This window comes from Lampetra planeri, chromosome 24 (genome assembly GCF_965212315.1).
Source record: "Lampetra planeri chromosome 24, kcLamPlan1.2.h2, whole genome shotgun sequence".
Lineage (NCBI taxonomy): Eukaryota > Metazoa > Chordata > Hyperoartia > Petromyzontiformes > Petromyzontidae > Lampetra > Lampetra planeri.
In genome coordinates this window covers 758247-771424 of record NC_136130.1, presented here as the reverse complement: position 1 = coordinate 771424, position 13178 = coordinate 758247, and the positions used below count along the sequence as shown (strand labels likewise).

At 56.6% G+C, this 13178-nt stretch overlaps 1 protein-coding gene across 2 annotated transcripts in view; it reads left to right on the top strand.

The window, feature by feature from the left end:
• The window catches only part of TIE1 (tyrosine kinase with immunoglobulin like and EGF like domains 1), a 58602-nt gene extending 45675 nt beyond the window's left edge, over positions 1-12927 (top strand). For both annotated transcript variants that reach the window (XM_078605360.1, XM_078605359.1), the window contains exons 22-25: positions 10167-10207; positions 10426-10522; positions 11677-11776; positions 11923-12927. In XM_078605360.1, coding sequence (XP_078461486.1) covers positions 10167-10207; positions 10426-10522; positions 11677-11776; positions 11923-11994 — 310 coding nt within the window. In that variant the 3' untranslated portion in view covers positions 11995-12927. The remainder of the gene's footprint in view (positions 1-10166; positions 10208-10425; positions 10523-11676; positions 11777-11922) is intronic.
• The last annotated feature ends 251 nt before the right edge of the window (positions 12928-13178 follow it).

Below are 13178 nucleotides of genomic sequence, written 5' to 3'. Positions count from 1 at the left end.
ACCCCCCTCCACGCACTATCCTACCTCTCCCCTCTCATTTCACTCTACCCCCCTCCACTCACTCTCCTACCTCTCTCGTCTCATCTCACTCTACCCCCCTCCACACACTCTCCTACCTCTCCCCTCTCATCTCACTCTACCCCCCTCCACGCACTCTCCTACCTCTCCCCTCTCATCTCACTCTACCCCCCTCCACGCACTCTCCTACCTCTCCCGTCTCATCTCACTCTACCCCCCTCCACACACTCTCCTACCTCTCCCCCCTCATCTCTCTCTACTCCCCTCCACGCACTCTCCTACCTCTCCCCTCTCATCTCACTCTACCCCCTCCACGCACTCTCCTACCTCTCCCCTCTCATCTCTCTCTACTACCCTCCACGCACTCTCCTACTTCTCCCCTCTCATCTCACTCTACCCCCCTCCACGCACTCTCCTACCTCTCCCCTATCATCTAACTCTACCCCCCTCCACGCACTTTCCTACATCTCCCCTCTCATCTCACTCTACTCTCATCCAGGCACTCTCCTACCTCTCCCCTCTCATCTCACTCTACCCCCCTCCACGCACTCTCCTACCTCTCCCCTCTCATCTCACTCTACCCCCTCCACGCACTCTCCTACCTCTCCCCTCTCATCTCACTCTACCCCCCTCCACGCACTCTCCTACCTCTCCCCTCTCATCTCTCTCTACTCCCCTCCACGCACTCTCCTACCTCTCCCCTCTCATCTCACTCTACCCCCCTCCACGCACTCTCCTACCCCTCCCCTCTCATCTCTCTCTACTCCCCTCCACGCACTCTCCTACCTCTCCCCTCTCATCTCTCTCTACCCCCCTCCACGCACTCTCCTACCTTTCTCGTCTCATCTCACTCTACCCCCCTCCACGCACTCCCCTACCTCTCCCCTCTCATCTCACTCTACCCCCCTACATGCACTCTCCTACCTCTCCCCTCTCATCTCACTCTACCCCCCTCCACGCACTCTCCTACCTCTCCCCTCTCATCTCACTCTATCCCCCTCCACGCACTCTCGTACCTCTCTCGTCTCATCTCACTCTTCCCCCCTCTACGCACTCTCCTACCTCTCATCTCACTCTACCCCCCTCCACGCACTCTCCTACCTCTCCCCTCTCATCTCACTCTACTCCCATCCACGCACTCTCCTACCTCTCCCCTCTCATCTCACTCTACCCCCCTCCACGCACTCTCCTACCTCTCCCCTCTCATCTCACTCTACCCCCCTCCACGCACTCTCCTACCTCTCCCCTCTCATCTCACTCTACCCCCCTCCACGCACTCTCCTACCTCTCCCCCCTCATCTCTCTCTACTCCCCTCCACGCACTCTCCTACCTCTCCCCTCTCATCTCACTCTACCCCCTCCACGCACTCTCCTACCTCTCCCCTCTCATCTCTCTCTACTACCCTCCATGCACTCTCCTACTTCTCCCCTCTCATCTCACTCTACCTCCCTCCACGCACTCTCCTACCTCTCCCCTCTCATCTAACTCTACCCCCCTCCACGCACTTTCCTATATCTCCCCTCTCATCTCACTTTACTCCCATCCATGCACTCTCCTACCTCTCCCCTCTCATCTCACTCTACCCCCCTCCACGCACTCTCCTACCTCTCCCCTCTCATCTCACTCTACCCCCCTCCACGCACTCTCCTACCTCTCCCCTCTCATCTCACTCTACCCCCCTCCACGCACTCTCCTACCTCTCCCCTCTCATCTCACTCTACCCCCCTCCACGCACTCTCTTACCTCTCTTGTCTCATCTCACTCTACCCCCCTCCACGCACTCTCCTACCTCTCCCCTCTCATCTCACTCTACCCCCCTCCACGCACTCTCCTACCTCTCCCCTCTCATCTCTCTCTACTCCTCTCCACGCACTCTCCTACCTCTCCCCTCTCATCTCACTCTACCCCCCTCCACGCACTCTCCTACCCCTCCCCTCTCATCTCTCTCTACTCCCCTCCACGCACTCTCCTACCTCTCCCCTCTCATCTCTCTCTACCCCCCTCCACGCACTCTCCTACTTTTCCCCTCTCATCTCACTCTACCCCCTCCACGCAGTTTCCTACATCTCCCCTCTCATCTCACTCTACCCCCCTCCACGCACTCTCCTACCTCTCTCGTCTCATCTCACTCTACCCCCTTCCACGCACTCTCCTACCTCTCCCCTCTCATCTCACTCTACTCCCATCCACGCACTCTCCTACCTCTCCCCTCTCATCTCACTCTACCCCCCTCCACGCACTCCCCTACCTCTCCCCTCTCATCTCACTCTACCCCCCTCCACGCACTCTCCTACCCCTCCCCTCTCATCTCTCTCTACTCCCCTCCACGCACTCTCCTACCTCTCCCCTCTCATCTCACTCTACCCCCCTCCACGCACTCTCCTACTTTTCCCCTCTCATCTCACTCTACCCCCTCCACGCAGTTTCCTACATCTCCCCTCTCATCTCACTCTACCCCCCTCCACGCACTCTCCTACCTCTCTCGTCTCATCTCACTCTACCCCCTTCCACGCACTCTCCTACCTCTCCCCTCTCATCTCACTCTACTCCCATCCACGCACTCTCCTACCTCTCCCCTCTCATCTCACTCTACCCCCCTCCACGCACTCCCCTACCTCTCCCCTCTCATCTCACTCTACCCCCTCCACGCAGTTTCCTACCTCTCCCCTCTCATCTCACTCTACCCCCCTCCACGCACTCTCCTACCTCCCCCCTCTCATCTCTCTCTACTCCCCTCCACGCACTCTCCTACCTCTCCCCTCTCATCTCACTCTACCCCCCTCCACGCACTCTCCTACCCCTCCCCTCTCATCTCTCTCTACTCCCCTCCACGCACTCTCCTACCTCTCCCCTCTCATCTCACTCTACCCCCCTCCACGCACTCTCCTACTTTTCCCCTCTCATCTCACTCTACCCCCTCCACGCAGTTTCCTACATCTCCCCTCTCATCTCACTCTACCCCCCTCCACGCACTCTCCTACCTCTCTCGTCTCATCTCACTCTACCCCCTTCCACGCACTCTCCTACCTCTCCCCTCTCATCTCACTCTACTCCCATCCACGCACTCTCCTACCTCTCCCCTCTCATCTCACTCTACCCCCTTCCACGCACTCTCCTACCCCTCCCCTCTCATCTCTTTCTACTCCCCTCCACGCACTCTCCTACCTCTCCCCTCTCATCTCACTCTACCCCCCTCCACGCACTCTCCTACGTTTACCCTCTCATTTCACTCTACCCCCTCTACGCAGTTTCCTACATCTCCCCTCTCATCTCACTCTACCCCCCTCCACGCACTCTCCTACCTCTCTCGTCTCATCTCACTCTACCCCCTTCCACGCACTCTCCTACCTCTCCCCTCTCATCTCACTCTACTCCCATCCACGCACTCTCTTACCTCTCCCCTCTCATCTCACTCTACCCCCCTCCACGCACTCCCCTACCTCTCCCCTCTCATCTCACTCTACCCCCCTACATGCACTCTCCTACCTCTCCCCTCTCATCTCACTCTACCCCCCTCCACGCACTCCCCTACCTCTCCCCTCTCATCTCACTCTACCCCCCTACATGCACTCTCCTACCTCTCCCCTCTCATCTCACTCTACCCCCCTCCACGCACTCTCCTACCTCTCTCGTCTCATCTCACTCTACCCCCCTCCACGCACTCTCCTACCTCTCATCTCACTCTACCCCCCTCCACGCACTCTCCTACCTCTCCCCTCTCATCTCACTCTACTCCCATTAACGCACTCTCCTACCTCTCCCCTCTCATCTCACTCTACCCCCCTCCACGCACTCCCCAACCTCTCCCCTCTCATCTCACTCTACCCCCCTACATGCACTCTCCTACCTCTCCCCTCTCATCTCACTCTACCCCCCTCCACGCACTCCCCTACCTCTCCCCTCTCATCTCACTCTACCCCTCTACATGCACTCTCCTACCTCTCCCCTCTCATCTCACTCTACCCCCCTCCACGCAATCTCCTACCTCTCTCATCTCATCTGACTCTACCCCCCTCCACGCACTCTCCTACCTCTCATCTCACTCTACCCCCCTCCACGCACTCTCCTACCTCTCCCCTCTCATCTCACTCTACTCCCATCCACGCACTCTCCTACCTCTCCCCTCTCATCTCACTCTACCCCCCTCCACGCACTCTCCTACCTCTCTCGTCTCATCTCACTCTACCCCCCTCCACGCACTCTCCTACCTCTCCCCTCTCATCTCACTCCACCCCCCTCGACGCACTCTCATACCTCTTTCCTCTCATCTCACTCTACCCCCCTCCACACACTCTCCTACCTCTCCCCTCTCATCTCACTTTACCCCCTCCACACACTCTCCTACCGCTCCCCTCTCATCTCACTCTACCCCCCTCCACGCACTCTCCTACCTCTCCCCTCTCATCTCACTCTACTCCCATCCACGCACTCTCCTACCTCTCCCCTCTCATCTCACTCTACCCCCCTCCACGCTCTCCCCTACTTCTCCCCTCTCATCTCACTCTACCCCCTCCATGCACTCTCCTACCTCTCCCCTCTCATCTCACTCTATCCCCCTCCACGCACTCTCCTACCTCTCCCCGTTCATCTCACTCTACCCCCCTCCAGGCACTCTCCTACCTCTCTTGTCTCATCTCACTCTACCCCCCTCCACGCACTCTCTTACCTCTCATCTCACTTTACCCCCCTCCATGCACTCTCCTACCTCTCCCCTCTCATCTCTCTCTACTCCCCTCTCATGTCACTCTACCCCCCTCCACGCACTCTCCTACCTCTCCCCTCTCATCTCACTCTACCCCCTCCACACACTATCCTACCGCTCCCCTCTCATCTCACTCTACCCCTCTCCACGCACTCTCCTACCTCTCCCCTCTCATCTAACTCTACCCCCCTCCATGCACTTTCCTACATCTCCCCTCTCATCTCACTCTACTCCCATCCACGCACTCTCCTACCTCTCCCCTCTCATCTCACTCTACCCCCCTCCACACACTCCCCTACCTCTCCCCTCTCATCTCACTCCACCCCCCTCGACGCACTCTCCTACCTCTCCCCTCTCATCTCACTCCACCTCCCTCGACGCACTCTCATTCCTCTTTCCTCTCATCTTACTCTACCCCCCTCGACGCACTCTCCTACCTCTCCCCTCTCATCTCACTCCACCCCCCTCGACGCACTCTCATACCTCTTTCCTCTCATCTCACTCTACCCCCCTCCACGCACTCTCCTACCTCTCCCCTTTCATCTCACTCTACCCCCCTCCACGCACTCTCCTACCTCTCCCCTCTCATCTCACTCCACCCCCCTCGACGCACTTTCATACCTCTTTCCTCTCATCTCACTCTACCCCCCTCCACACACTCTCCTACCTCTCCCCTCTCATCTCACTCTACCCCCTCCACACACTCTCCTACCGCTCCCCTCTCATCTCACTCTACCCCCCTCCACGCACTCTCCTACCTCTCCCCTCTCATCTCACTCTACTCCCATCTACGCACTCTCCTACCTCTCCCCTCTCATCTCACTCTACCCCCCTCCACGCACTCCCCTACTTCTCCCCTCTCATCTCACTCTACCCCCCTCCATGCACTCTCCTACCTCTCCCCTCTCATCTCACTCTACCCCCCTCCACGCACTCTCCTACCTCTCCCCTCTCATCTCACTCTACCCCCCTCCAGGCACTCTCCTACCTCTCTTGTCTCATCTCACTCTACCCCCCTCCACGCACTCTCCTACCTCTCATCTCACTCTACCCCCCTCCACGCACTCTCCTACCTCTCCCCTCTCATCTCTCTCTACTCCCCTCTCATCTCACTCTACCCCCCTCCACGCACTCTCCTACCTCTCCCCTCTCATCTCACTCTACCCCCTCCACACACTCTCCTACCGCTCCCCTCTCATCTCACTCTACCCCTCTCCACGCACTCTCCTACCTCTCCCCTCTCATCTAACTCTACCCCCCTCCACGCACTTTCCTACATCTCCCCTCTCATCTCACTCTACCCCCCTCCACGCACTCTCCTACCTCTTCCCTCTCATCTCACTCTTCCCCCCTCCACGCACTCTCCTACCTCTCCCTTCTCATCTCACTCTACCCACCTCCACGCACTCTCCTACCTCTCCCCTCTCATCTCACTCTACCCCCCTCCACGCACTCTCCTACCTCTCTCGTCTCATCTCACTCTACCCCCCTCCACACACTCTCCTACCTCTCCCCTCTCATCTCACTCTACCCCCCACCACGCACTCTCCTACCTCTCCCCTCTCATCTCTCTCTACTCCCCTCTACGCACTCTCCTACCTCTCCCCTCTCATCTCACTCTACCCCCCTCCATGCACTCCCCTACCTCTCCCCTCTCATCTCACTCCACCCCCCTCGACGCACTCTCCTACTTCTCCCCTCTCATCTCACTCTACCCCCCTCCACGCACTCCCCTACCTCCCCCTCTCATCTCACCCTACCCCCCTCCATGCACTCTCCTACCTCTCCCCTCTCATCTCACTCTACCCCCCTCCACGCACTCTCCTACCTCTCCCCTCTCATCTCACTCTACCCCCCTCCACGCACTCTCCTACTTCTCTAGTCTCATCTAACTCTACCCCCTCCACGCACTCTCCTACCTCTCATCTCACTCTACCCCCCTCCACGCACTCTCCTACCTCTCCCCTCTCATCTCACTCTACTCCCATCCACGCACTCTCCTACCTCTCCCCTCTCATCTCACTCTACCCCCCTCCAAGCACTCTCCTACCTCTCTCGTCTTATCTCACTCTACCCCCCTCCACGCACTCTCCTACCTCTCCCCTCTCATCTCTCTCTAATCCCCTCCACGCACTCTCCTACCTCTCCCATCTCATCTCACTCTACCCCCCTCCACGCACTCTCCTACCTCTCCCCTCTCATCTCACTCTACCTTCCTCCACGCACTTTCCTACCTCTCCCCTCTCATCTCACTCTACCCCCCTCCACGCACTCTTCTACCGCTCCCCTCTCATCTCACTCTACCCCCCTCCACACACTCTCCTACTTCTCCCCTTTCATCTCACTCAACCCCCCTCCACGCACTCTCCTACCTGTCTGTGTCTCTCTACGTGTGTCTCTCTACGTGTGTCTGTGTGTGTCTCTCTACGTGTGTCTGTGTGTGTCTCTCTACGTGTGTCTGTGTCTCTCTACGGGTGTCTGTGTGTGTCTCTCTACGTGTGTCTGTGTGTCTCTCTACGTGTGTCTGTGTGTGTCTCTCTACGTGTGTCTGTGTATGTGTCTCTCTACGTGTGTCTGTGTGTGTCTCTACGTGTGTCTATGTATCGCTCTACGTGTGTCTGTGTGTGTCTCTCTGCGTGTGTCTGTGTGTCTCTCTACGTGTGTATGTGTGTGTGTCTCTCTACGTGTGTCTGTGTGTGTATCTCTACGTGTGTCTGTGTGTGTCTCTCTACGTGTGTCTGTGTGTGTCTCTCTACGTGTGTCTGTGTGTTTACAGGTGTGTGAGGGGGAGCGGTGGCGTAGTGGCCACCAGACTGCGATAAAAAACGCTGTGACCCAAGTTTGACTCCCGCTCATCGCCAACATTGGTGATGAATATCTGAACCGGTCCTGGGCTTCCTCTAGGTGGACTAAGCTTGACATTATTACCCCGGTGTGGTGAGGCAAACGTGAGAGGGCGTGGGGCTGGCCACCCACCCACTTGTGTGCTATGCCCATCTTAATAGGTGCTTGCGAACAACACTTGCCCAAGCAGGTTATATAGAGGAATATTTCTATGTTGTGTTTAATTTGGAGCTTTCGTGACTGCAGGAATTACTCTTTGGTTCTTTCGGTAAAGTCACGTATAAAGAGAAAATATTTACATTTATTATTTTATCCTTATACGTGACTTTACCGAAAGAACCAAAGAGTATGTTGTGTTTATTTATGTGTTTGTTTTCGTGTCTGTGCGTTGTTTGCGCGCCTGTTTACACGCGTGTGTATCTGCGTGTGTTTATGTCTGTGCGCGTGTGTGTGTGTCTGTGCGTGTGTGTGCGCGTGTGTGTGCGCCTGTGTTTATGTCTGTGCGTGTGTGTGTCTGTGTGTCTGTGCGTGTGTTTGCGCGTGTGTGTGCGCGTGTTTATGTCTGTGCGCGTGTGTGTCTGTGCGTGTGTGTGCGCCTCTGTTTATGTCTGTGCGTGTGTGTGTCTGTGTGTGTGCGCGTGTTTATGTCTGTGCGCGTGTGTGTCTGGGCTGGTGGCGCTCCCCCCGCCCCCCGTGCGGCTTCCTGCATTCCCCACTTCTTATCTGCGCCCTGCACTCCCAGCCGCACGATTGTTCTGCAGTGTCCAGGCCACGGCAGCTTTTCCTGTCGCGGCCTTGGCCGTGCTGCTTCTGCTGCGGCCGCGCGAGTCTCGAATCCGCCGCCCGCGCCGAGCGCGTGGAGCCGGGGGCTGTGACCCCCCCCCCATCCCGAGCCCCCCTCCCCACGCCGCCTCGCTGCAGTGATGGGGGCAGAGGATCCCGTGAAGGTGTAAATGTAGCGGCGATGCGCACACCTGGGGCCGCACGTGGCGGCTGAGGGTCCCCGCGGGTGAGCCGCGTGGGTGAGCGTGCAGGTGAGCGTGAGACGCCCCGGCCTGGACACACTGCAGACGAGATAAACGACATTCGTGCAGTGAGCAGCACCGGGGGACAAAAGTCTCCGCGGTGAGAAAGACGGAGGCCGCCCGAAGTGGCAGCCGAGGAGGCTCCTCGTGTGTGCAGCAGGCAGCTGGGCGGATTGTGAGGCCGCAGGATAGCGAGGGGTGGCAGTGGGGGGGGGGGGCTCTGGGAGGAGCCTTCATCCAACAGTGGACCGATGGTGCCTGCTGCTCATGATGGCGAGTGTTGTTGTTGAATTGGTTCACCGCACTTGAGAGAGTTCCCCGTGGTTCCTTCTGAGCACGGGCAGTAGGTGGTGTTGTTGGTGAGCCGAGTACGACCTGGCTAAAAACAACAACAACATCCACTGCTCAATGAAGACCTTCCCACGATGTTGTCGGTCATGGGGGAGGTTGTATGACCATACTTCACCACGCTGGTCAGTGTGAAGGGGGATGTGGGGGTTCAGTTATCGATCCATCGCCACTGGTGTTGGCTGTGGCCGTGAACTCGGGTCACGGGGTTCATAGCACAGTGTGCTAAGCACTGCGGCCGCAGCTGTTACCCAAGGGGTTAAAATAGTGAGCGGATATGTTCACCATGCCCATTGTGATGGGGCAATAGAAATGTCCACATCCTCTTTCTATTCCTGCCCGACTGATTTGGGAATAATTTTGTAAATTGAGGGTAAATATAGGAAACTTGTCATAGGAATCTTGAATGTTTTTTGGTGAGGGATGTTGGGGGACTCGGTGCCGCGATGGTTCCCCGCGCGTTATTCCGGTGGCGTGACGGTGCCACGCGGCGTTTGTAGAGGTCTGACTCCGGGGGACTTGGCGGTGGGGCGAGCGGTTCCACCACAGAGCCCGTCACCCTGCTCCCCCCGGGATGGATCACATGAGCACCGTATCGTCGGGAATTCCAACAGTGGCTGTCCTGCGGATAGACTTTCCGCCTCCATAGGAATGCGAAATCTCCCAGAAACCAGCTCTGTCCTGCGGACAAGGGACGAGCGTCGATGCCTCAATTCTCATTTGAGCAGGAACTCGCTTTATCTTGCATCAGGTTTATTCTTTATTTTTTACTGCCGACTGAGCTTAAGGTTGCTCTGGCTCGGCCACGCGCCCGCCCCGCGCGAGCGAGACTGGCGAGTGGTGTGAAAGAGTCGGTCACACGGAACACGGTCACACGGAACATGGTCACACGGAACACGGTCACACGGAACTGGCCGCTGCCGTGGTCGCACAAATGTGCTGAGGCTTGCTCGCTCTGTCACCCCAATGTCCGCACGGCGCAACGCCTGCGTCTGTGAAACGCCCCCCCCACTACCCCCCCTCCCCCGCATGTGCCGTGCCTCGCATCACACACACGCGCCGGGCCATGCGCGCCGGTGACACGTCGCGTCTCAACCCCCGCGGGCCGAACGCCTCAAGGCAGAGATTGGAGACTGAATCCAGGCCGGTACCAGGGTCCCGCTGGAGACCCGCACGGGGATTCATGGGTGCTCCGCCGATCCAACGCCTCTCTCTCTCCCGTTCACAGGTGGTCGTTTGGGGTGCTGCTGTGGGAGATCGTGAGCTTAGGTGAGTGCTGACATCATCGAGGCGATGGCATCGTGGTCATTGAGGCTCGTGGCACAGCCTCGCTCACTGCACGGCTGTCACGATTCTGATGACGATTTGCACTTGAAAGTGACGATGCTTCGTGCCATGGCCACCCGCCCACCTGCCCTCCTGCCCACCTGCATGCCTGCTCACTTACTCTCCCACCCACCTGCTCTCCTACCCACCGCTGGCTGCAGGAGGCACGCCGTACTGTGGGATGACGTGCGCTGAGCTATACGAGAAGCTGCCGCAGGGATTCCGCATGGAGAAGCCGCTCAGTTGCGACGACGAAGTGTGAGTTGCGCACTTCCTCGACTGTCGCGCCGGTCGGCCGGCGTGGTTCCCGCGACGTCGTGGCGTTCGATGTCGGGTCCAGAGATTTCGGCGGAGACGCGGGGCGGTTTTCGGGCGGAATGAGCGACAGTGGAGTTTTTGTTGAGTGGAGCTTTTTTTTTTGCTCCGTAGTTTAACGTTTATTTATTACTTGGGATATTTCACCTGGACAATCCCTGCAGATGGAACATCTCATCTCGTAAGGGTGTCCGGGACGTCGATTATCACAAAGCAAACGCCCGCTCCACTGATTCTGAGTGAGACTGCTGCCAAAGCAGAACTGGTCATGAGCAGACTGCCCAGATATGAGAAATCCACTTTCTCCCCAACGACCTCATCACTAATAGGAAGTTACTGGGGTGGAGTACTTGATGACCTTAAAATTCCCAGGCAGATGATAAGGCACCACCTCCTACTGGCACGTTCCAGGTTCAGCAGCAGAGTCTCCAACTCCTCAGGGTGAACAGCAATGACCAGATGATCAGCATACATAACACGGTTGACCAATAGGGAGCCATCCCTTGACCGGACCCAGGCATTGATCAAGCTTCTTGTGTATCTGTACCAGATGGGAAATCATCCGGTACAACCATGGAAAGCTGAATTACATTGCCAAATAATGTAGGAGCTAGAAGACATCTCTCTCACACCCCAAAGGGGACCAGAGAATTGCTGTGACTCTCAGCCACGCAGCTTTACCCGGGTCTGTCCACCATCACGAAAGCCCTAACTATTGTGAGCAGAGGATTAGGGACCCTGAAAGCACGAAGAACAACCCAGAGTCCTGGCCTATTGATGGTATCACAAGCCTTGATGAAGGTCAATAAAGCAGAGATGTAGGTCCTGTTGAAATTCCCTACACCTCTTGTGTAGCAGACGGACAGAGAATATCATGTTCGTGCAGGAACTCGAGCTGTAGTAGTTGTGCATGCCGTGCCAGTGAGTTTCAAGTTGAGGCTTAGACAAGTCAAGACTTGCGGCACAAAGGTGTGTCTCTGAGTCTCGGCGAAACGCGAACTCTTCCGCAGTGTCCGTGCGACGTGATGTTGTGATGTCGCGATGCCCTAAGCTATCCGCAGCATGCGCGTGTGACGTGACGTTGTGACGTGCCGCAGGTATGAGCTGATGAGGCAGTGCTGGAGAGATCGTCCCAACGAGCGGCCCCCGTTCTCGCAGGTGTGCGTGTCGCTCAACCGCATGCTGGAGGCTCGCAAGGTGAGAAAGACGCTCGCAAGGCATCGGCGCGGCACCTCTCGGTGAAACCGGCCACGAGCGTTTCATAAACACCGTGGGAATCTGCCGCCCGCCTGCGCGCTCGCTCGTTCGTCCAGCTGACAGCCGCCCTGCTCTGCCCCGCTCAGGCCTACGTCAACACGGCTCTGTTCGAAAACTTCACCTACGCCGGCATCGACTGCTCCGCGGAGGAGGCCTAAGCCTAAGGCCGTGGCCGAGCCGGACGGCCGTGCGGGGGCCTGCGCTGGCATCCGCGGATACCCGCCGGCGAGCCCCGCCCTCACTCCCCGTGTCCGCGACATCCGGGCCAGATGCCTCCTCCGCGGCACGGTGGTGCTGCTCGCTCTCTTCGATATTTAAATTCTGGGCAATATGAAACGACCTTTTCGTAAAAACTGGATTCTAGTGTCTTCTGAATTTGTGTACCGGAATAACCGCAGTATTTTTATTACTAATTTTTTGTATCTGATTTACTTTGTACCTCTTTTGATAAAATACGCTTTAAGGTGTTGCGTGACACGTAATGTGCTCGAGTCTGGACCGTGGCCTTGGAGCTGGAGCCGAGTTCTGGGCTGTCTTGCGAAGATTTTTTTGTTATTGTCACAGTTTTAATCATAATTGTCCGCAAGGGCCGCAGAGATTGTGGGGGCGGGGGGGCATTTTCCCCGGGCCTCAAGAAAAGGCCAAGCAAGGCCTCAGGGCTAGGCCTCACCTGCCATTATTTTAGCCTCGGGCCTCCAAATGCGCTTTGTGGAGCCTGACAGAACCTGCACCAGGGACGACTGCTCTCTTGTTTCTTTCCTGTTTTAAAGGAAGATTCCTACTTACGTTTTGTAAAATTATGTAAGCTGGCAGGAACTTCTGGGTGCCATGACAGTTGAACACCTTGGTTGTCTAAAATTGAAAAAGTTGTCAATACTACTGCATTGAAGAGTCTCTCAAGTTTACAGTTATTTCTATTCTCGTTGTAGCGACAGGGATATGTGTGGCACACTGTATATACATTGCTCTCACTTTTTTCACTTTTGAAGTTAGGGTTATAATTTGAAACCGACTGGTATACTGTGTGTATAGCTAACTGCTCTGAAATGTTTGCCAATAAAATATTTTTGGAATAAAACAAAAGTATCTGAGCTCGATTTGCGATCAACTTATTTCCTGTGTCTTCAGGAAGAGGTGGCGTTAGGTGGCGTGATGGCGACAAGGATAGAAAGCGACGAGGTCAGAGTTGTGACGGCATCAACCTCTTGAGATGGGCCCTGTGTAGAGCCTCGTCAACGTTTACAGAAGAGCAACAAAAAAGCAAATCAGGTGTTTTTTGGGGTTAGATCGCGTAAATTTAAATCTTAAATCCGCCACCACCCGACGCAGCTAATTAGTAAGG